The 24162-nt window shown below is 36.6% G+C and overlaps 1 protein-coding gene across 6 annotated transcripts in view; it reads right to left on the reverse strand.

Moving 5' to 3' along the window:
- TMEM64 (transmembrane protein 64) overlaps nucleotides 1–24162 on the reverse strand; it is a 66310-nt gene that overhangs the window by 33582 nt on the left and 8566 nt on the right. For 2 of the 6 annotated variants that reach the window (XR_650838.4, XM_009213294.4), the window contains exons 2-4: nucleotides 17578–17733; nucleotides 11748–11919; nucleotides 5053–5122 (exon numbers count right to left, since the gene is read on the reverse strand). Coding sequence is in view for 4 of the 6 variants with exons in the window: in XM_009213294.4 (XP_009211558.1) it covers nucleotides 5061–5122; nucleotides 11748–11919; nucleotides 17578–17733 (390 nt within the window). In the remaining 2 variants the exon portion in view is untranslated. Of the gene's footprint in view, nucleotides 1–5052; nucleotides 5127–8032; nucleotides 11920–17577; nucleotides 17734–24162 lie in introns of those variants that run through there. The other 4 variants (XM_009213295.4, XM_009213296.4, XR_650841.4 and 1 more) reach the window with 3 other exon arrangements.

A 24162-nucleotide genomic window follows, 5' to 3' on the forward strand; every position in this document is an offset into this window, starting at 1 on the left:
CTGATAAAAGCCACTTGAAAAAATTAACTTAATACCTTGTCTACCTAATCCCTATACAGGGTTTCTGACCTATGATTTAAAAAAAAAAAAAATCACTTTCTGATAGGCCTGGGAGCCTCAAGTTATCTTGGGACCTGGAGAAAAGAAAAATTATCCAATTCAATTCATACAGGTATTTACAGGCACAGATAAATCCATGGCTAGCTCAAGGCTTTAAACTTTCAAATCTGCAATTCCTTATTTTAAAAAATTCCAGCAAAGCCAATGTTTAGAAAGCCTATATGGCAAATAATTGTTCTTGCTGTACTTTATGTAAATAATCAGGCCAAGTATTAAAAAACTTAGACTTATTTTGCAAATAAATTTGTCCTACTATGATTTGTCATTAATAAAATAGAAACAAGAGAAAAAATTATGTTTCAAATAAAAAAACCTATAATACATCTGTTTTTAGGTTCTAGTCTTGGCCACTGTTTTGGGGTTTTTATTATTTTCTGCAATTTGGACCAAATCTTGAATTCTTTCCAGGCTACAAGCTACAAGTCCCTAAACTTAATGTTTTCAAATTTTTCTTCCATTTCTCTTTTTTTCTTTTTGAGAAGGAGTCTCGCGCTGTTGCCCAGGCTGGAGTGCAGTGGCGCGATCTCGGCTCACTGCAAGTTCCGCCTCCTGGGTTCACACCATTCTCCTGCCTCCGCCTCCCTAGTAGCTGGGACTACAGGCACCTGCCACCACGCCCAACTAAATTTTTGTATTTTTTTTTTAGTAGAGACGGGGTTTCACCATGTTAGCCAGGATGGTCTCGATCTCCTGACCTCATGATCTGCCTGCCTCGGCCTCCCAAAGTGCTAGGTTGCTACTTTTCCCTAAGACCTTGAAAGCTAGAACTTATTCCTTGTAATACAGGCAAGAAAATCATGTCAGATCAGATTGCCACACCTTTTTCCTCTGTAACTAAAAATGCTTTGAGTCTAATATCTGGATACATTGTGCCCAACATTACCTTTGTTTTCCTTTTATTTCTATAAAAATGCCTTTTATTAAAAACATTTGCCTTCAACAACCCATCTACAACCTACAGGCCTAGTCCATCTACAACCTCCTGAAATGAGACACAGTTGTTTAACTGATCTAGTCACAGAACTAAAAATTGACTATAAAAGATATGGTGTATTTAAATTTACTCTTTCCTGTTTATCCCAATTTGTCTTTCTAACAACCTCTGACCCTAATCTCTCTCTATTAGCAAACCCATATCTGATTGGCTCTCAGGGCTATTCATCAGGATCTCTCAGGGCTTCAGATGAATTCTACAAGAACTCCTGCAGTCAGAACTTTTGCTTGTTATATTAGGCATGCAGACAGCTGCAAAGCAGTTTCATTTCTCTTACCCTGGGACTAACCCCTATCTCAACGAAGCCCCCATCAGCAGGAAGTTGGAGCAGTCATTGGCTTTTTTCCATCTCTGACTGGTTTGGCTGTGTCCTCACCCAAATCTCATCTTGAATTGTAGATCTCATAATTCCCACATGTCGTGGGAGGGAGCTGGTGGGAGGTAACTTAATCATGGGGTTAGGTCTTCCCCATGCTCATGATAGTGAATAAGTCTCACAAAATCTGATGGTTTTATAAAGGGGAGTCCCCCTGCACATGCTCTCTTGCCTGCCACCATGTAAGACATGACTTTGCTCCTCATTTGCCTTCCACCACGATTTTGAGGTCTCTTCAGTCATGCGGAACTGAGAGTCTATTAAATATCTTTTATAAATTACCCAGTTTCAGGTATGTTTCTATTAGCAGTGTGAAAACAGACTAATAGAGTAAATTGGTACTGAGAGTGGCACACTGATGTCAAGATACCCAAAAATGTGGATGCAACTTTGGAACTAACAGGCAGAGCTTCAAACAGTTAAGAAGGGTCAGAAGAAGACAGAAAGATGTGGGAAAGTTTGGAACTTCCTAGAGACTTGTTGAATGGCTTTGACCAAAATGCTGATAGTAATATGGACAATAAAGTCCAGGGTAGGGCAGTGTCAGATGGAGATAAGTAACTTGTTGGGAACTGGAACAAAGGTGACTCTTGCTATGTTTTAGCAAAGAGACTGGTGGCATTTTGCCCCTGTGCTAGAGATTTGTGGAGCTTTGAATTTCAGAGAGATGATTTAGGGCCTCTGGCAGAAGAAATTTCTAAGCAGCAAAGCATTCAAGAGGTGACTTGGATGCTATTAAAGACATCCAGTTTTTTGTATTCAAAAAGAATATGGTTTGGAATTGGAACTTATGTTTAAAAGAGAAGCAGAGCATAAAAGTTTGAAAAATGTGCATCCTGATGATGCAACAGAAAAAACCATTTTCTTTTAAAAAATTCAAGCCAGCGGAAGAAGTGTGCATAAGTACCAAGAAGCTAAATATTAATCACCAAGACAATGGGGAAAATGTCTCCAGGGCATGTCAGAGGTCTTCACGGCAGCCCCTCCCATCATAGGCCTGGAGGCCTAGGAGGAAAAAATGGTTTTGTGGGCTGGACCCAGGGCCTTGTTGCTTTGTGCAGTTTCAGCACTTACTGCCCTGCATCCCAGCTGTGGCTAAAAGAGGCCAATATACAGCTCTGGCTGTGGCTTCAGATGGTGCACGCCCCAAGCCCTGACAGCTTCCACATGGTGTTGAGCATGCAGATGCACAGAAGTCAAGAACTGAGATTTGGGAATCTCCACTTAAGATTTCAGAGGATGTATGGAAATGCCTGGATGTCCAGGCAGAAGCCCTAATGAAGAACCTCTGCTAGGGCAGTGCAGAAAGGAAATGTAGGGTGGAAACCCCCACACTGAGTCACCACTGGGGCACTGCCTAGTGGAGCTGTGAGGAGAGGGCCATTGTCTTCCAGACCCCAGAAGGGTAGATCCACTGAAAGCTTGTACCAGGCGTCTGAAAATCCATAGATACTCAATGCCAGCCTGTGAAAACAGCCAGGAGGTGGGGCTGTACCCTGCAAAACCACAGGGATGGAGCTTCCCAAGACCATGGGAACCCACCTCTTGCATCAGTATGACCAAGATGTGAGACATGGAGTCAAAGGAAATCATTTTGGAGCTTTAAGATTTGACTGGCCCACTGAATTTTGAACTTGTATGGGGCCTGTCCTTTGTTCTGGCCAATTTCTCCCAATTGGACCAGATGTATTTATCCTATATCTGTATACCCCATTGTATTTAGGATGTAACTAACTTCCTTTTGATTTTACAGGCTTATAGTCAGAAGGGACTTGTCTCAGATGAGATTTTGGACTGTGAGCTTTTAAGTAATGAGTTAAGACTTTGAGGGACCATTGGGATGGCATGATTGGTTTTGAAATGTGAGGACGTGAGATTTGGGAGGGGTCAGAGGTGGAATTATATGGTTTGCCTATGTCTCCACCCAAATCTCATCTTGAATTGTAGCTCCCATAATTTCCACGTACTGTGGGATGGGGGTAATTGAATCATGGAGGCGGGTCTTTCCTGTGCTATACTCGTGATGGTAAATAAGTCTCACACGATCTGATGGTTTTATAAAAGGGAGTTCCCCTGCACACGATCTCTTGCCTGCCACTATGTGAGACATGACTTTGCTCCTCATTTGCCTTCCGCCACGACTGTGAGGCCTCCCCAGTCATGTGGAACTGAGAGTCAGTTAAACCTCTTTCCTTTATAAATTATCCAGTCTTGGGTATATCTTTATTAGCATGAGAACAGACTAATAGAATATCCAAAGCTCACATCTTAAGAATAAGGTATGGCAAAACCCAAAAGGGAGGACTGAAACTATCTTTGCAAAAATTATAACAACTTATGTCAACTTTCATAACAGTAAAAGAGATCCAATCTAACCAACTCCAACTTGCCTCTAACCTCCAAATTGTCCTTGGTCATTCCTGGGTATGGCCAAGCTAACTTTGGAAAAAAACATTTAGCTTATAGTTCAAATAATAATAGCCCTTCCCAAAACTAAACCACCTTTATAAAACTAATAAATGTCCACCAAGTTAAAAAAAAAAAAATGAGAGGGGCCTAAATTCTCCTAAAACATAGGCATAAACAAATATCCACCATTATTCTGGAGGTCACAAGATTTACAACTTCCTCAGTTACTTCTGTAAATAACATCACTATTATAAACAGAAGACCAGCCTTTTGAGATGTCTTTTTAGGCTTCTGCTCTTCTGACAACAGGATGGCCCCACCTGAGCCTGTAACTTTTGACTTATCTAGTTCTCTGACCCCCACCCAAAAGCAGACTCCGTGCACAGGGCCATTTTCCGTACCCCTATGATAGCATCCCCAACCCGTCAGCAACACTTACTTCCTAGCCCCTGCTTGCCAAACTATCTTTTAAAAACCCTAGTGTCCAAATTTTCAGGGAGGCTAATTTGCGTAATAAAAAAACTCCAGTCTCCCATTTAGCCAGCTCTATGTGTATTGAACTCTTTATTACAATTCTCCTGTCTTAATCAGCTCTATCTGGGCAGTGGGCAAGAAAAATACACTGAGCAGTTACACCACAGCTCCTATTTCTACCTTATTCTTCTGCTTTTACAGTAGAAACCGTCATCATAGACCTGGTTGGCTACATTTTAATGTAATTGTGTCTTCACTTTTCTACCTTCCCCACTAACTGAGAATCCCTCTAGTGTTATTTCTATTTCTGTAACCCCAAAGCCTAACAAATGCTTGATATCTAGCCTATTTTCTCCATTTGCTCAAAAAATGACTACGTGGAAATTCAGAAAATTTAAATCTTACTTTCTCACTAATAATATATGGGAATATACGGATAACCAAAAAATTGACATAAAAAAATCACAAGAATTCGATAAACTAAACCTTAATTGTTTATGAAGGAAATAACTTGGATAACTCAAAAGATATGAATCAAATGAGTCTAAGTTATGTGTTAGCTGAACAACTTTTTAAAGCTGCTGGTGGAGGTAGTAGTCAACTGAGGAAAAACTCACTAGACTGAAAACTCATTTGTTTATACCATCCTGAAAAAAGTTCCTACTTGCATGACTTTTACCTTTTGCCTCAATTCTTCTTAATCCTTTTTTGGTCAGAGACCCCCTTGAGTACCATGAACTTTATAGTTCCTACCTGCAAAAACCAAAAACAAGGTAAAAAACGTATCTTTTTAAGAAAATTTCCCCAACCAGCCCCACATGCAATGATTTAAGTACTCCTTTCACCACTCAGTTTGTGCTATAGTAATTTTTACATTGATATTTTACCCTGTAAGTATTGTATTGTTGTTATTTTTGTTATATTTGTTGTCTCTCTACCTTCATTGTGTGCTCTGTAAAGACAGGAGCCAGGTAACTTTTAATACTCTGTCCTACTTTAGCCCATATGTCATCTGCTAAATACTCAGATACTGAAAGAGCTTCTCAATGCCTAAGAACAAGCTGGTGCCAGGTAATAATAGCTAATGCTTACTGTGTACTTGCTACCTACCAAGTGTTACTCTCAACAGATAACTGTATTAAACTCTTTAATTTTGACAATCACCTCCATGAGCTAAGCTAGGCTACCATCATCCAGGTGAGGCAACTGAAACACAGAAGTAACTTCTTAACTTCTCAAGATCATGTATCCAAGAAACAGTGGCCCTGGTGTTTGAATACTAGTAGCTGGCCTTAAGAAAGGACACTCTTCAATTCTCTACTACATCACCTCAAGTACTTGAGCAGAACAACTATCAGCTGGGATGTTTTAAGAAGAGAATGACTTCTAACATGCCAGTGAAAGAAATACAGGCCCATTTTGCTCTTAAAAATAATTGATTTTTTCCCTTCCTTTTTGGCTTTATTATCTTACCCCTCTCTCCTCTTCATTCTATCCCCATCAAATCCCTGAACCCAGCTTTCCACCCCCACCAGAGAAATCCATCTTAAACTAGTTTTCCTTCCATATTTTTATCCATACTAATACTATATGAGGAGATGCAGATATTCACATGCATACAAACCACACATACCAAGGAAGAAAGGGCATTTTCTTCAAAATGCAATATTTTTACAGCTTTCTGCATCTTCTTTCACAAAACAATACTACCTGGAAACGTCTCTAACTCACTGGAATACATCTAGTTCATCCTTTCTGATAACTACTCAATCTTCCTTGTGTGGATCTATCACAATGTATTCATAAGAGAAGGGCTGAAAACAAAGTTCACTTTGTTTCCAGTTGTTTGACACTAAGAACAAAGCTGCAATTAATATAAGACATCAGAAATGTCAGTGGTGGAACATGAAGCAGGCAGGCTGAGTTTCTTGGAGGAAGCTTCTCTGTCTCTGGTCTTCCTGAATTCTCTTCTCAGGCAGCAGGGAACACTCCCTCCTTCTCAGCCATTTGTTGGGGGTCAGGAAGGGAGAAGTGACATATTTTGGTGGGGACAATATCAAACTTCTCTTCAGAAGTTCAAATTTGAAAGCCAAAGAGATCTTCAAGATCTGCTCTCCAGTCTTTTCCCCTGGCACTTGCCAGCCCATGTATGAGAAAATCCTGTCCTGGTTTTCTCTGCCAAGACCCCCACCAGAGAGCAAGGCCTTATATGCACTCAGCACCAAGTGGAGGGAAGGAAAAACCCAGGTTCTATGTTCCCAGAACCTATTCCAAATCCATCTAATAATTTAATGCTCTGCTACGAAAACTACTTGAAATGCTCATTCCAAACAAAGCTGTTCTATTGTATAAAGTAGAAATGTGATGATACAAAACCAGCTAATTTACTTAAAATCAGAGTAATTAACTGGGGAAAAAAAAAAACAACTAGTGGAAAATAACTCAGTTCCTGCCTTGCCTGCCAAGGTCAACTTAGGACAGGACTATAAGAGCTAGAGCATGAAACAGGCCAAAATCACTTTACTGAAAATGGCTTGACAATCAACAAAGACAGAACCAAAGAGTTCCCTCTTAGCTTCTCCTACTTTGTGGTGGTCATGAATTTTATGTCTCCTAGGATAAATGTACTTACATTGAAGCATACCACTCAAATTGCACTCTAAAATTTTTGTAATTTTGGAATTATTATTTTTTTGTTCAATACATACTCTATTCACTCTTTCTTACTGAACTTCACTCAATATTTTAGGATTTTCGAGTCTTTCATCTAGCAGGTGACCTTATAGAACACTAAGTCACGTTTAAGACAGTGATATCAGTTAGCAGTTTGGATAATCAACTTGGTTGAAACTTGGCAGAGTGCTTAAATGTAAATTTACTATATACATATGTCTTGTTTAATATCACCATGCATATAATGCTACCCCATAAATGTTAAATATTTAACTTATAATACAGTATACCACTAATATATACTTTCCCCACACTCCTGATGCTAATAGGCACTGTCAACCAAGAAGAGCAAGCATGGCAGACAGTATCGTACAACCTTGGATAACAAGCACACCACAATGTCAAAATGCTTATCTGACGAATGCTCCTCTACACCACCTGGGTGAAAGTAGTCTGCAACATGTAGCTATGTCTTGTGGCCCATTTTATAAACTAGCAAATAATTTTGGTCCAAAATGGCTAACAAAAGGTGTACAACGGTATTGGAGCTTCTACAAATAGACAAGGACAAATATTGTTCTTGGTGCCAAGATGAAAATGTTATGGCAAATGGAATGCGGCTTTTAGGAAACAGTCATGGAAATAGGGTAGAGATCAACAGAAAATTAGATTGGTTAAAGTCCTTTGACATTATGAAAAGCATCGTAAATATCGCCACTAGCTGGGATGAACGAATAACAATTGTTTGGCAGGTGGCATTTCATGACTTAAAGATGTAGAAAAAAACTGGAGTGAGTGCCAATTTAAGATGTCAGAACCATTTCTCCTTAGGGCTTCTTCCAGAATCATAACCACCCCATGGAGCGTCAATTATCAACATTCTCATTTTTAGGAGCACATCCTCCCTATCCCCTGAAACACTGCTTCTCATGGGTCAGGTCTCTACATCCATTAAAATATAAAGACAAAGAAAGAAAAGCGAGAAGTAAAATATTACCTTTTATTTTCTCAGGCACACAAGTGATTTGGATACCAATTATCAAGACATTTTACTGATTTCCCTTTAGAATGATCTATTTTAAATCTTCAGCCACCTTAGAAAATAGTTTGCAGCAATCACTTTGCAATTCATAAGTATCAGGTTAGAATTAAGTTGTGGAGTAAGTTAACAGTTTATGTTCAATATGTGAGGTTATTTGAACTCCTGAGTTTTAAATATCCTGTAGAACAGTGATTCCTCTCCCTTCTAATGGCTTTTCAGATTAAAGCAATGACTTTAAAAAATTATATACTAAATACTTGATTACAACAGAAATTGGCCAATCTAAAAATCAGATAGTGTTACACTGAACATCATTCTGATATAGTGAGTAGCCTCTGGCTGAAACAAAATTCCACCACCAAGGCCATCAACTAGGTTAGTACTGTTTTTCCTGGGGTCTATGTAAAACTCTCCTTTTCTCTGCAAATGCTGCTTGGCTATGAACAGCATGGGTTTACCTGCACCAACCTGGCACACACCTAGCGACTTTCTCAAGCATTCTAAAGATGTCCCTAGAGACAATAAATATTGACATATGTAAGTCACAGCACCTTTCTCAAGAACAGTCCAAATCAGCAGTGCACATTCACACACAGGAATGCTGGGGATATGCTTGTACTTGCACCACTTAATTACAACAAGGGGAAATAAGAGTAACTAATGAACTTAATAGCTTCATAAGAAGAAAAATGTTTTATAGTAATACACTTGACCCTATCAGGCAAAAGCCACCTAAAAGGATTTGTAACTGGTTACAAAGTGCATCAAGGGAGAGAATGGCTGGCTCTGAATAAACCCAGTCACTTCTGAACATAAAATACACATTCTAATGACAGAGAGTTGGCAATATTATTTTCACAAACCAAACAGTACAAATTTCAAGTTATTTCACAAATCAGATGATCAAATAAAAATGGACATGAATATACTTAGTAAATTAGTATATACACTTTTAAAAGGTGCTATTGTAAAATAACCTACATGACAAAATTTGGCAAAGAGTAAACAAAATCATTAACAATAAACCAAAAAATATGTAAAACTTAAGAAAATGCCCAAAGAATTAAAAAAGAACACATCTTTCATAAGATTCAGAAATTATATACCATTTTTAAGTGTGCATTAAGCAACTTTATACTGTACTTTAACAGTCTGAGAAATTTGACATTTCTATAAATATACATGACTGGAGACATTTTATAAGTATATATGACTGACAGCAATATTTGGACAACATAAAAGTACCCTATAGATGTGTGTTGCTGCCATAAATCCGGGATACAGGATTAAAAATGGAGTAAATAAGGCATGGCAATGCTTTGCACGATTTATTGTGAATGCAACCTGAAAACCCAGCAACCAAATTCACCCAGCAGGTAGCAGGACTGTAAGGGACTACTGTTTACTTGGATGCTGGAAATGCTGAAGAAAAGAAAAACCACAGCCATAGATTGGTATTTTAGAAACAGTCAATCCATACTATTTTAAGAAAAAAATGGATGATTTATTATATAAAATTAAGATTGGCAGAATACAGAAAAATTATTTCTTTTACCTTTACATATCTATTATAAGTACCAAGCAAAGTGTAACAATTAGAACTCATTACAAACTATCAAAAAGTATTCATTTGGTGAAATTATTCAAGTCACAAATGCTAAGTAAATAAATGCACTTCCAAATACGTGAAGTGTAAAACAAGTATGAAAATAGTGATCTTAAATAATGATTCTTTTCACAAAAACTAACCAACAAACAAGAAGCACACGAAAAAGACTGTCAGGTTAGACAGAAAAAAATAAATCAAATGTATTGTTGGTTGGGACTGTTAAACTAAAATCATTAAAAACCAGCAACTAGGATTCAAAAGAAAGAAAGAAAAAAGAAAAAGAAATGAGTAATTAGGACTCAAAAAAGAATAAGGGTATTCCAATACTATATCTATTTTCCTACTATTAACAAGAAAGGAGGATTTGGAGGCCAGTTATGTCCTGTAGACCCAGGTGCTCTCAAAGTATTTGCACTGAAGTCTTCTTGGTATGGACATATAAATGAACTTTACTGTTAGTCAAAGGTGAGAAAACTTACACATTATAAAGGAAAGGAAAGCAATTACACCTGATAGGGAAAAAAGATCACCCATTAAAATGAACAAATTCATCTCTAGCATAAGACTAAAATAATCTGCTTCCAAATAATTCCTTTGTACTTTAGTAAATGAGGACAAAGCTTTTACCATGATGAAAAGGCAAATGGGAGGTCTCTGATAAGTTGGAATCGTCATAGCAATAAAAGAGATACCTACCAGAAAATTTGCATTAATAGCTATAATCTCATTTGTTTAAAAAAACTCATTAAGTTTATAATTAAACTATTTTAAAAATAAAATAAATGAATAATACATATGTAATATGAATCATATGCCAAATTATATTCTATAGTCATAAGTGCTATTAATAAATACATTTGATTCATGCTACAAGAGAAAGAATTGAGACAATTTCACATTTCAGAATTCCTGAGTCTTATCAGAGAAAAACAAGTACTGAAAAAACAAAGAAAATAAACTTACTTAAAGTAGGGCAAATAACACAAATTTGGGCATTAACTTAATATCATATTTATAGTTTTAAAGCTGAAGACTATGGGAACAATATATATGTACTTCATGAAATTATAAACATGTTTTTAAAGCTTGGTTTTTAAAAAAGGCGTTTTGATCAAACAAGGCCACCTGAGTGACATCTTCAATGATGGTAAGCCCACCATTTTAAACGAATAATATTTTTATTTAAAAGCCTAATTATTAATATAAAAAGGAAAAAAGTTTATTTTAACAAAATGTTTTAGTAAGATTGCAATGGGACAGCCCTTTGATGAAAAATCTAAGGAGGGTAAAGCCAATGTAAATGAATTAGAACAAGAGTTCTAATTTTGAGTCACTACCCACTAAATAATTTCCCTTTTGCTTTGCATATTACACAGTGAAAATAAACAGTTATCTTAAGAGCACTTCAGTCCCACAAGGTAGGATTTAAGCTTTGTGAATAGGTGTAAATGGCCCTGTAACAACATGATGCCTGCAAAAATACATTCCACTGAAAATTAATGTCTGTTCTCTAACTAGTAAGGAAATGGGAAGCTAAGCGGTCCCACTTAAACAATAAAACAAAACAAAACAAAAACCACTGTTTATCCTTTCTGGAAAGACTACCAAAGCAAAGAACATCCAATAATATTACACATTTAAAACTGCATACTTTTACTCATCTTTACAAGTAGGAAATATGCATACAAACAACTCATGAGCTTTATAAATAAAGACACTAATCAGAAATAATATTTGGGTTATTTCTCTGTTCGTAAATACCCAGAAATAAAACAATTAAAAAACACTAAAGTGCAGACCTATAGGCCAATACAGGCATGATAAAGAGGTGCAGCCAAATTTGCATCTACATTTACACTTACATATCCAGAAAATGATTCTTGCTTTAAAAAAAAAATTGTGCAATTTAAAAACGAGTCAGTTTTGTTTGTGCCGTAATACAATTAGAACTTGTCTCTGCCCACTAGTGAAGTGACTGCTAGACCTTAGACAGCACACTAGGCTCTTGACAATCACACATCTCATTAGAATCATACAACATTGATTCCACCTCCAGAAAATGTTAGGGTCCTCTTGTTGTAGAATGAAGAGCCACTGGTATTTGGTTGATTGCCTTTAACCAGAGAGGACTTCAGTTCCATTTCACAAGCTACAATAGCTGCATTCAATTCCACTTGAGCTCGATGAACTACATAAAACATGAGGCCTATACTTATAATAATCTGTGAATAAAAATAAAACATTACAGTTATCAATATTTTATACAGAAAAAAAGATAAATCCAATAAATATTTGGTTTAGAAATGCTTCAAACCGGGTGCTTCTCAAAGATGGTAGGTAAAAGGCTATACATTTTTAAATAGTTTACATACAGTTATTGTTTATTCTTTCCTTTGCTGCTTCTCCTGGGAGTGGAGGACCGAAGTCTACAGGTAACCATGACACGGTATTAGGAAAACACACATTCCTTTTGGTTCACTTGATACAAGCCAAACCTGTCTCTTTGTACCAAAAAGCTTTCTTCAAGGAATAAAAAATGTCTACAACAGAGGTAACAGCTGGCTAAACTTTGTTGGTATAATTAATGTATTATACCTTTGCATGACTATAAATGTCCATAGGTATTTCTAAGCCAACTTAGTGAGAAGCACTACCATTTACAATGAACTATCTGGTGCAGACAAAATTAAAAGTATTATGGACCACTTAAAAAAATGAAATGCCAATAAACTTCCAAAGAAATTAACAAGAGATTGTGAACAAGAAACTGCCTATACTTAGGAAAAAACAAAATCAGAGGAAAATACGATGATTATTTTAAAATGTTAGTCAAAGGGATACTAGAAAAAATAATCACACCGATCAAATTGAAAGTTAGGTTTCTAGTCTTAGCTTAGCTACTCACTAGTGATGTGATTTAGGGAAGCTTCAGTTTCTCATTGTCTTATAGGAAGCTATGGTCCCTCTGTACATTTTTCCTTTTTCCTCTTTTTTTTTTTTTTTTTTTTTTTTTTTTTTTTGAGATGGAGTCTCGCTCTGTTGCCCGGGCTGGAGTGCAGTGGCACAATCTCAACTCACTGCAACCTCCACCTCACGGGTTCAAGCGATTCTCCTGTCTCAGCCTCCTGAGTAGCTGGGATTACATGCATGCTTCCCATGCCCAGTTAATTTTTGTATTCTCAGTAGAGACGGGGTTTTACCATGTTGGCCAGGCTGGTCTCAAACGCCTGACCTCGTGATCTGCTGGCCTCGGCCTCCCAAAGTGCTGGGATTACAGGGGTAAGCCACAGCACCTAGCCCACTTTAACATTCTATGTACAATTCCTCAGAATGTCTAAGCAGTGTACATTTTCTAAATGAGTTTTATTCCAAAGTTCATTTATAAATCAGTTCTTTAGGACTTGGAGCAAATACAGCAGGTGTTATTTAATGTCCCAGCAAGTTTACAAAGGCTGCTGTAACCAAAAGTGATGCTGAAATATAATACAATTTCAATGAAATCTACCCATAATTATAACATAAGCTTTATGGGGAAAGTATTTTAAATCCAAGTGCTGAGGGTGGTTGGGGAGGAGAAAATAGAAGCAGAGCATACTTGGGGTATGGTAAATGTGAGAGGGGAGGAACTTGGAACTTGCGCTAGGGGGTGCCATTAAATGAGTACCCATCACTCAGTAAAATTGTAAATAAGTTAGGCATCTTAAAGCTGGGTCTTTAAATTCTGTAATTGCTTTCTGTTAATTCTCTTAAAAGAAACAAGATATATTTACTGAAAACTCCTACGTTTGCTACATATCAATAAAGGGAAACACCATTTAAAGAGATGAAGAAAATATTGGGGGGGGTGCATTGTGAATTAAATGCTACGTTCTGTTTTAGACATGCTGAATTTGAGGTGCCTGTTAGATATCCAAAAAAGTTCACGGATGTCAGGGAATGGGTCTGAAGCTATAGAAAGAGAACTGAGCTAAAGACAGTGCTGGGGACTAGGATGAGGGTTGGGGGAGGATCTTTACCCAAATGCACATCTCAGCAACCATCAGAGTAATTGGATTTGCTGTTAAAGAAAAAAGTTTTCAGAGTAGGACTAGAAAACTTAAGCTAGAATCTTCAAAAACACAGATATAAGGGGTGAAAGGAAGAAGTTAAGCATAAGCCAGGCAAGTGGGAAAAAAAGTTAAGACACTGGTATCAAAGAAACTAAGGGAAGAGTGTTTTAATAATGAAGACACTGTCAAGAGTCTTAGACTGCTAACAGGTCAAGCTAGATGAGAACTGGAAAGTGCATCTCATTTAGAAAAGGTTACTGACAGCCTTAAAAAGAGCAGTTTGAGGGAAGGAAGTGGCAGGGCCACAGATAGCAAGGGTGAAATGGTTGTATCTTTAAGTGGGACTTTCCCAGCTGCACTTCTGATCCCAGGGCCTGATGATTTGGACTGTCCCCCAACAAGCCCTCCCCATCTTCCTTAGCCAAGTGAAGTGTTAAAAGCATTTAGAAAATGGAAACAGAAGGTATAGTCAATTTTTTTAAAAGTTTCCTTATTAAAATGAAATCAAAGAATCAAACACAGGCAGAAGGTCATGCGTCACACAGAAAGACAGGCATCTCTTAATGCTAACTGGAAAGCAGGCTAAGCAGGGGCGGGAACATAAGAAGTTAACAGATTTCTTATATGAAAATTCAGGGGTTTCTCAGTTGAAGGCTTCTGATTTTTCTGTTAAGCAAGAGAGGTAATCTGTTGACAATAAAGAGGGAAGCAGGTGAAGGAGTCAAATTGTGAGGAGAAGTGAAGATACTTTAAAATAATTAACTATTTCAAGACAACAGCAGGGGAGTGAGAAGACAAAGGAGAGAGATGGGATGTGGGGTAGTGTTGAGAAACTAGGTGAAGATTTGCAACCATGAGTTAAATATCAATCCGTTTGGTTACATGACTTCCCCAAAAGAATAGGGGCAAAGCAGATAAAACTTGGATGGTTTCGGTTGGTAGGTACATAGAAAAATAACAGGCATGGAAGAGTAACTAAATAGACCACAGAATCTAAGCTGGATTTCAGTACAGGTTGAGAATCCCTAATCCAGAAATTCCAAATCTCAAAGGCTCCAACCAAAAGTTTTTGAGCACTAACAAGACACTCAAAGAAAATTGCTCATTCGAACACTTTAGATTCCAGACATTTGGATTAGGGATACTCAACAGGTAAGCATAATGTAAATATATTAAAAATCTGAGGAAATTCAAAATCTAAAACATTTCTGGCCCCAAGCATTTCGGATAAGGGATAATCAAACTATACAAGAAATGGCTGTGGCTTCCTATGAACATTTATTTTGTACTGCTTTATTTTAGGCTGGCAGCCATAAAACTCAGAGGCAAATTTGTGGCTCATTTCTAGAAAATATGAGGAATCTCATGAATATACTTATTCTGCTATCTTTAACCTAAGCTATCTTCTTATTCTTTTGTATATATTTTGTAAGCTGCATTAAATGCCTCCTGATACAAATTAAGCTGTAACTAATATCAATTAAATCAAGCAAGCGTAAACATGTCTTCACTTCTTTTCATAAATCCCTAGGCTAAGAAATATGTGATTTACCCACTGTTTTGTATTCTAAGCTTAAATCTGCCAGCTTAACCAAAGGGTGAGAAATCACTAAACAAAAGAAGATTCTATAGTTTAAAAAGTACCATGAACTTCATTGACTATGGTTGAATAATTTACTAAGACACATAAAAAGTTTTAAATAGTAAAAGTTATCTCCAAGCTATTAACAATGAGGGATTCTAATTACTCAAATGTAAAGTCAAAGGGAAAAAATGTTTCAAATAGATTACTTATTTTCAGGAAACTAAAAAAAATATATGCTTAACTTCATACTAAAAAAGTCTGAGAACATGATACACATTAATTTTACAGTACTGTAGGATGATCATAAATGATATACTGTGCTATAGATATAATGCATAGAAAGTTTAACTTTGTATGATTAGCGTGCTGTATTAATATAAATAAACCAACTGTAACATAAACATTTAACTTAGATTCAGATTATCTAAAGAAAATATAGCTCTGGGGAAAAAAGTAAAGAAAAAAACTGACTCTACATATCAAACATACTACAAAATTTTTCTTAAAGCAAGTACTTTTATTGATAAGCTTTATTTGGGCAATATTTCAATGTAAATATTCATGGTTTTACTTTATGTACTAAACTTGTACCTCGTAAGCACAAAGAAAATTAACTCTGGCTTTATTTTATCATAGTATTTTAAACACAATAGAGTCTCAAAAACTTGAGAATAATGCCACCAAAATTAAATCTGTAATATGGTACCATATACTCAGTAACAGTTAAAACTAATAAGTTAAAAGACCAGCAAGTCTGGAGGACCATCTCATTAGTATTATTTGCTTAGAGGAGTATAGTGTTGTACCATGTATCTGTGGGGTATCAGTTCCTGGATCCCCCCAGATTTCAAAATCTGCATATACTCAAATCCCTTACATAAAATGGCATGGTAGCTGCATATAACTTTTGCATATCCGTCCATATGCTTTAAATGATTTCTACATTACTTATAATACCTAATATGATGTAAATGCTATGTAGTTATTGCAATACATTGCTTTTTTGTGCTATTTTTTGTTATATTGTTATTTTTAATTTTTTTCCCAAATATTTTTAATCTGTAGTTGGCTGAATCCATGAATGTGGAACCAATGGATACAGAGGTCTGACTATATTCTACTGGTTTTGAGCATGATCTCTAGAACCAACCACCTTGGTTCAAATCCTGGCTCTACCACTTATTAGTGGGGACTTTAAACAAGTTACTATCTAATGGTGTCTTTGTGAACCAGTTCTTGTGGATCAGAGATAGGGGGCTTGATTTACAGCACTTGCCATTTCCAATGGTGTAAATATTCCCATCATGGGCAATTTCAAACTATCAATGTGATGTCACTGAATGCAAATTTGGGAAGAGATGTATAATAAATAACCAGCTCAAGATAATAAACATCTGTACCTCCTAGGGTTTTCGTAGGGACTAAATGGGCTTAAATATGTGGCATATAAAGCATGGAATAAAGGTTAACTATCATCATCATCTCACTAGTTCATGAAAAATTATGATTTTCTATTTTGTTAAATCTCAGGAATAAAATCAATCACAAATAAATTTTTAACTATTTCTGCATGCAAATTTAAAGGCTCTAAAGAAATTTGCCTACATGGCAGTATTTTCCTCTTTCATCAACCTCTTATGTAAAATTTTATGTGCCCCAAACTATATTACAATTTGCATGGTAATAATAATCCATTACATAAGTCTTATTTGGACTTGTAATAGAAAACCTTAGACATTTTTATGAGGTAATACTTTTTAAAACAAATCTTTTGTTTCACATCAAATTGTACTAGAAAGAAATTTACATTGTCAACATAATACTTTAAAAAATGCAAACAGGTGAGTTTCAATAATTTGAATATAAAGTAACAAGATAAACACTCAACTCTGCCCAATCTTACTAAAATTATTTTCAGGCACATTTCACACAAAGTCAAAATACAGTATTTGATTTGTGATGACTCTGAAAATAATCACTACAAAAATAATCTTACTTTTGTCATTCTTTTTGCCTGTTTAAGAGGATTTTTCTGTATCAATTCAGTTCTGCACACTTGCATATATCCACACAATTAAAAAATTTTAATGTTGTCAAAATATGAGGTAGTACCAAAAGAACCAAGAAAAAAAATCTAAAATGGAAAAACCCTCCTATTATTTTCAATGAAATCTCTCAAATCAGCAATGCCATACCAAAAGAAAAAAGAGAGAAAAAAAAGAGACAACCCTTGGCCTTAAACTCACCTGTAAACAAAAAACAAAATATCCACTAACACTCTGTTCTGCAATGACATCTTCCATTGTCCGCAGGGTGGTACCCAAGTAAGAATTCAGAAGCTGGGTAGGAAGCAGTCCAACCGAAGATGCCATCAGATAGTTGGGTAATGAGAGATCAGTAATCTAGAAGAGTAGATTAAAGGGAATGATTCATTACCAAGTAAAATCTCAATTTAACATAAAAAAATGTGTGTATACGTCTAACTAGTGGTATTTCCTTGGGAAGGAGCTGACATCTTTACAACAGTATCCTGAATTTACAAAATGATTATAAAGAGAATACATGCAGAATGTAGAATATTTAGAATGAAATAAAAGTAAATTTTAATATTCCATTATACTACCATCAAAAGATAACATTTGTGACTTTTTCTTTCATGTAAATAAAATCCACACGTAGATAACTTTGTAAAAACAGTTTTGTAAGTCTTCCTCATATCATTAAATATTCTTCAAAAGCATTCTTAAATAGCAGTGTGGTCGCTGGGCTTTGAAGCCAGACAACCCTAGAATGGCATTCTGGTGCTGAGAATTCAATAAGCTACTCTGTCTCTAAATCTCTGTTTTGTTTTGTTTGGAGACAGAATCTCGCTCTGTCGCCCGGGGTTGAGTGTAGTGGTGCGACCTGGGTTCACTGCAACCTCCGCCACCTGGGTTCAAGAAATTTTTCAGCCTCAGCCTCCCAAGTAGCTGGGCCTACAGGCGCACGCCGCCACACCGCTACTTTTTTTTTTTTTTTTTTTTTTTTTGAGACACAGTCTTGCTCTGTCGCCCAGGCTGGAGTGCAGCGGCCCGATTTCAGCTCACTGCAAGCTCCTCCTGAGTAGCTGGGACTACAAGCGCCCGCCACCACGCCCGGCTAATTTTTTGTATTTTTAGTAGAGATGCGGTTTCACCATGTTAGCCAGCGTGGTCTCAATCTCCTGACATCGTGATCCCCCTGCCTCGGCCTCCTAAAGTACTGGGATTACAGGCGTAAGTCACCGCGCCCGGCCCTACTTTTTTGTATTTTAGTAGAGACAGGGTTTCATCGTGTTGCCCAGGCTGGTCTTGAATTCCTGAGCTCAGGCAATTCGCCCACCTCAGTTTCCCAAAGTGCTAACTATCAGTTTTTTCATTTGTAAAATGAAAATCATCACCAGCTTAGATGGCTGTTGTTAGGATCAGAAATATTTCTAAAGTATCTAGGAAATACCTGGCATATGACTGACACTCAAAAAAGGTGAAAATTATCATTATTATGCAATTATACTACCATTGTCTGAATGTAGCACGATTTAACCGCTCCTACTGTAGAATATTTACATTGCTTCATTTTTTGTATATATGGAATTACATTTATTTTTGGCTATTATTAAAAAATTCTAAAATTATGATAACGTCTTTTGGATATTAACCTCTGTGTTAGGCAACATCTAAAATATTCCTAATGACCTGATCTCCTGGTATTCATGTCCTTGTGTGATCCCTTCCCCTAGAGTGTGGGCTGGACCTCGTGCTTACTTCTAGCAAACAGGCAAGAGCAGAAGTGAGGAGATGTCACTTCCAAAATTAGGTTACAAAAAGAATAGGACTTCCACTTTTTCCTCAAGCAAGTAAGCTGCCATGCTCTAAGTAGTTCCCATGGAGAGACGCACGTGGCAAGGAACTGATGTGTTCAGTCAATAGCTAGCAAAAATAGCCTGGAAAAATAGCCAGTCAATAGCCCGGAAGTGAATCCTGCCCCAGTCAAGCCTTAAGATGACTGCAGCCCTGGCCAAAACCTTGACTGCAGCATTGTGAGGGATCCTGAGTCAGACGCACCCAGCTAGTTGCAGAGGAATCCCTGACCCAGAGAAATTGTGAGACAATAAATGATTGTTTTAAGCTACTAAGTTTTGATCTGATATACAGCAATACATGACATATGTATCTTAACTCTGGTAGGATAGATCACTAGAATTATTGGTTCAAATAGTAAAAAACTTAATTTTCCAAAATGTTCACAATGATTCAACACACCTGTCAGTATGTGATACATGAACGCATCCATTGTCATACTGTTACCAACTGTAAATATTAAATTTTAATCTTTATTTCGATAGGAGTAAAAACGATGTTTCATCATTATTTAATCTGTACTATTTTAATTTATATTGGCACATTTTCTATATACATTTTTTATTCACATTTCCTTATGGGTTTATTTGTTCACATTTGCTCTTTTTTATTGGGATATTAAGTGTTTTTCTTATTTGTAAGAACTATTTATATAGTGAGGGCAACCTGTTGTCTATTATATGTGGCATATAGCTTTTGCTAAAGTGTCCTTTATCTCTTAATTTTATGTTTTGACATACAAATGTTTTTAAATTTTTACATAATAAAATATTATCTATTTTGTCCTCTTATTTTTCCAATGCATTTAGCTTTAGAAAGTGTTTTAAGAGTCTATTGTTGATTTCTACCTACATATTTCTTCTGATTATGTTTTTCTTTTTAGCATTCACCACTTATTCCTTCCGGAATTTACTCAAATTCAAGGTGAGGATATAGCCTGATCCCTCCCCTTTCCCAATAGCCAATTTTCCCAGCATTAGATACTAAATAATCAATAACTTCTCCATTGACTTATTATGTTTACTTTAGTAGAAATAAAAGTTATTTCATATAAAAAGGGCTTATTTGGAGCTCTAAAACTGTCCATTTATATTTAAAATCTTGTATAGAACTAAAACATTGGTGTCTCAAATCTTGTACTGAAACTAAATTGTAATAAAGACTACCAGTTAATACCTGGCAAGGAATTTCCCATTCTAGTCAAACTTCTTCATTATGTTTCTTTTTAAAATGGCCATAACTGTTCTCAGCCATATTTATTCTTGCAGATCATTCTATCACTCAAAAAAAAAGAGTAAATTTTATACTGGGATTAAGGCAAATCTGCAAATTAATCTGGATAGACCTGAAATCTCTACAATATTAGGTATTCTTATCCAGAAATTTTTCTATAATTACTCAAAATCTTCTTTTATACCTCTTACTAAAGTTTGGTCACTTTATTCACGTATCCCATGCATTTCTTATTAGTTTATTTCTAAGCATTTCATGTTATTATTGTTACCACTACTATTGATTTTCAAAGTAACTTTTCCACACCCCCATCTGAGTATTACTGGTATATAAGAAAGCTACTGGCCACTTTATTAAACCTTTTTACTAATTTTAAAATCTGGTATTTTAAACAGCTATAGGTGACTCTACAACTATTAATACAACCTAATCTAAAAATCATTTCATATTTTCAATAAAACTACATTCAACTCTATTAATAGATAATGAACTGGAGATGTATTACTGCTGATTTGGAAAGAATATTACAGTGACTGGTTGTTAACAATCCACCTTATCGATCACTGACTCAATAACTGCTAATGCCAGATGCTCCAAGAGGTGCTTGGAAGAGATAAAAAGACACAGTGCCTACCACTGATGGATTTACACACTGACAAGTAAACATAAACTACCTGAGAAATAGGCAGAATGGGGAGCACTGAGAAGGACTACATGCTGAGCATTAAAGAATAAAGGATGAAAATTAATTGTAGAAGTGGAGGCCAAAGGGTAACTTTTTGGGAAAAGAGGGATTCAAGGCAGACACTGAAAGCCTAGTATGAGTTCGGCAAGCAAAGATAGATAGGATGAGGAAGGCAGGTGTTCCAAGAAGAGAACGAACAAAAGATGAACAGCTTCTTCCAAATTATTTTATTTATTTATTTATTTTATTTTTATTTTTATTTTTTTGAGACAGAATCTTGCTCTGTCGCCCACGCTAGAGTGCAATGGCAGGGAAAGTACAGAATGTACTCATAAAGTTGGCAGCACAGCTAGGATTGTCTATAGGGCACACACAAAGAAATCGTGTAAAATAAAGACAGGAAAACTAGATGGGGTGATACATGTTGGGGCCTTAGATAAAAGAGGAAGGAGCCTATACTCAGAGGAAAGGTACCAGGGAGTCTAGTCAAAGAATGATGTGAATGGAGCTAAGCTGAGCAAGGTTCCTTCTTCAATTTAGAGCAGTTATAGGAGCAGAGAACTTTCTTTAGAATAAACATGTCAGATATAGAAAGTAAGAACATACAACAAAAATGAATGTTATAAAAATTACATTGCAGTTAATAACAAAACATTCCATATTATGGAAGTTATCTTTAAAATAAATATTTCAGTTCAGAAATTTCAGAATGCAACACTTCTGGCCACAACCTTTACCTTTAAATGTAATGAAGTTTCTCTAAATAGAACACATAATTGACATTCACAGATGACATCAATAATATTCAAATGGGTAATTTAAGAACAGATTTCATAAATCTGAAACAACTCTATCACTCAACTCAACAAGACCATCACCCATGCATAAACTGCATAAATTGAAGTTTATCAAATCTTTCATGACCAAACCTTACCCTTGGGAAAAAGTGTTATTATACATACATATAATTTTAGTTAATAATCGTAAATATTTTTGCTGGAGTGTTCAATGCTTTAACCAATGGAGCAACACAGTAACATACAGGTACACAGGTTTTAAACTACTAATAACTTTATTAAAGATGAACAGCTTTTTCCAAAATATTTTATTTTATTAATTTATTTTGAGACAGAGTCTCGCTCTGTCGCCCAGGCTGGAGTGCAATGGCACGATCTTGTTCTCACTGCAACCTCCGCCTCCCAGGTTCAAGCAATTCTCCTGCCTCAGCCTCCTGAGTAGCTGGATTACAAGCGTGCACCACCACACCTGGCTAATTTTTGTATTTTTAGTAGAGACAGGGTTTCACCATGTTGGTCAGGCTGGTCTTGAACTCTTGCCCTTGTGATCCGCCCACCTCAGCCTCCCAAAGTGCTGGGATTACAGGCGTGAGCCACTGCGCCCGGCCTATTTTAATACAGCATTTCCTATAAGCAAAAATTTTACTCAGAATTTCCATCTAGCTCAGTCTTTGATAAACATATTTGGATTACTTGTTTTCAAAAGGAGATGCATCCAGCCTTCTCTCCGCAGTCTTCAAGCACCAAAGTTCTAAAATTTTGTCTCCTTGTTTTACTTTGTAGAAAGACATTCAACATGAGCCTAGATCAATATCATTGGAATTCTTGCCTGCAAGTACCCCAGCATTTTAGCTCAGGATTTGTATTCCAAATCAAAGAACCCCTAGATTTCTCTACCTAGGATATCAATACTATCTTGCTAGTTAGTTTCTGTGATGAGATACCACAGCGAGAGTTTAAGGGATGGCAAACACCACCTGACTGCTATCCTCTCATGTTTTAAAAACTCTAGAAGCACTATAAAAGTATATATCCTGGCCGAGCGCGGTGGCTCACGCCTGTAATCCCAGCACTTTGGGAGGCCGAGGCGGGCGGATCACAAGGTCAGGAGATCAAGACCACGGTGAAACCCCGTCTCTACTAAAAATACAAAAAATTAGCCGGGCGCGGTTGTGGGCGCCTGTAGTCCCAGCTACTCGGGAGGCTGAGGCAGGAGAATGGCGGGAACCCGGGAGGCGGAGCTTGCAGTGAGCTGAGATCGCGCCACTGCACTCCAGCCTGGGCGACAGAGCGAGACTCCGTCTCAAAAAAAAAAAAAAAAAAAAAAAAAAGTATATATCCTTTATTCCCAGAGGTACATGATGTACTTGAAGATGTGATTCACTTAACATGGGGTTAACGTGTAGAACATCATTTCACCACTATACCAAATAGATCCTGAAAACAAAGAAGTATTCCATCTGGGAGGGGAAAAATAAATGAGAAAGGAAAAAAAAAAACTGTAATTCTGAAGAGCAAGAGCTGATTCACCTCTGAACATGGCATTTTTGGAGCTGACAACAGAGAACCTCCGTCTTTAGATCTATCACTAGGACATTCACTGAAGCTGGGGCTGTGGTCGGTCCTCTTAGGCAAAGCACCAAGCACAGCTCTCAGGAAACCTGACCCAGCTCTTCTGCTTTCTAACATTATAGCTGTTTACACAATGGTTTTACCACTTTAATTTAACCCACCAAGAAACTTTGTTTTTACATAGACTATCCTGGCATGGATGTAATAAAGAATATAAAGGTGACCTGTATTCAGAAGACCTCAAATTTTATGTGCAGCTCTGTGAATCTAGCATTCATTTTGGCAAATTATACCTTCCTGTACAGACGTGTTGCTTGGTATTTGGGATGCTGCTTATTAACAAAATTACTGTTAAAATATTATAAATTCCAATTAAAATATATTAAATTACATTATATAGGAAAAAATCATGAATCACTATAGAAAAAAATCATGAATCCCTAAGACTGTTAAGAAAGGATTGGTCAAGAGAAATTAAAATGACCAGTTTGGTCTTTTCATCTAATTAATATTTACTGATAAAGTATTTTACTGTATATATCCCCAAAACACTTCCTACTAATATTTCAGAAAAATTGGGGAAGAGATGGCCGGGAACAGTGAGTGGCTCCGCCTGTAATCCAAGCACTTTGGGAGGCCGAGGCGGGCGGATCACGAAGTCAGGAG

Source organism: Papio anubis, chromosome 8 (assembly GCF_008728515.1).
Source record: "Papio anubis isolate 15944 chromosome 8, Panubis1.0, whole genome shotgun sequence".
NCBI classification, from domain to species: Eukaryota; Metazoa; Chordata; class Mammalia; order Primates; family Cercopithecidae; genus Papio; species Papio anubis.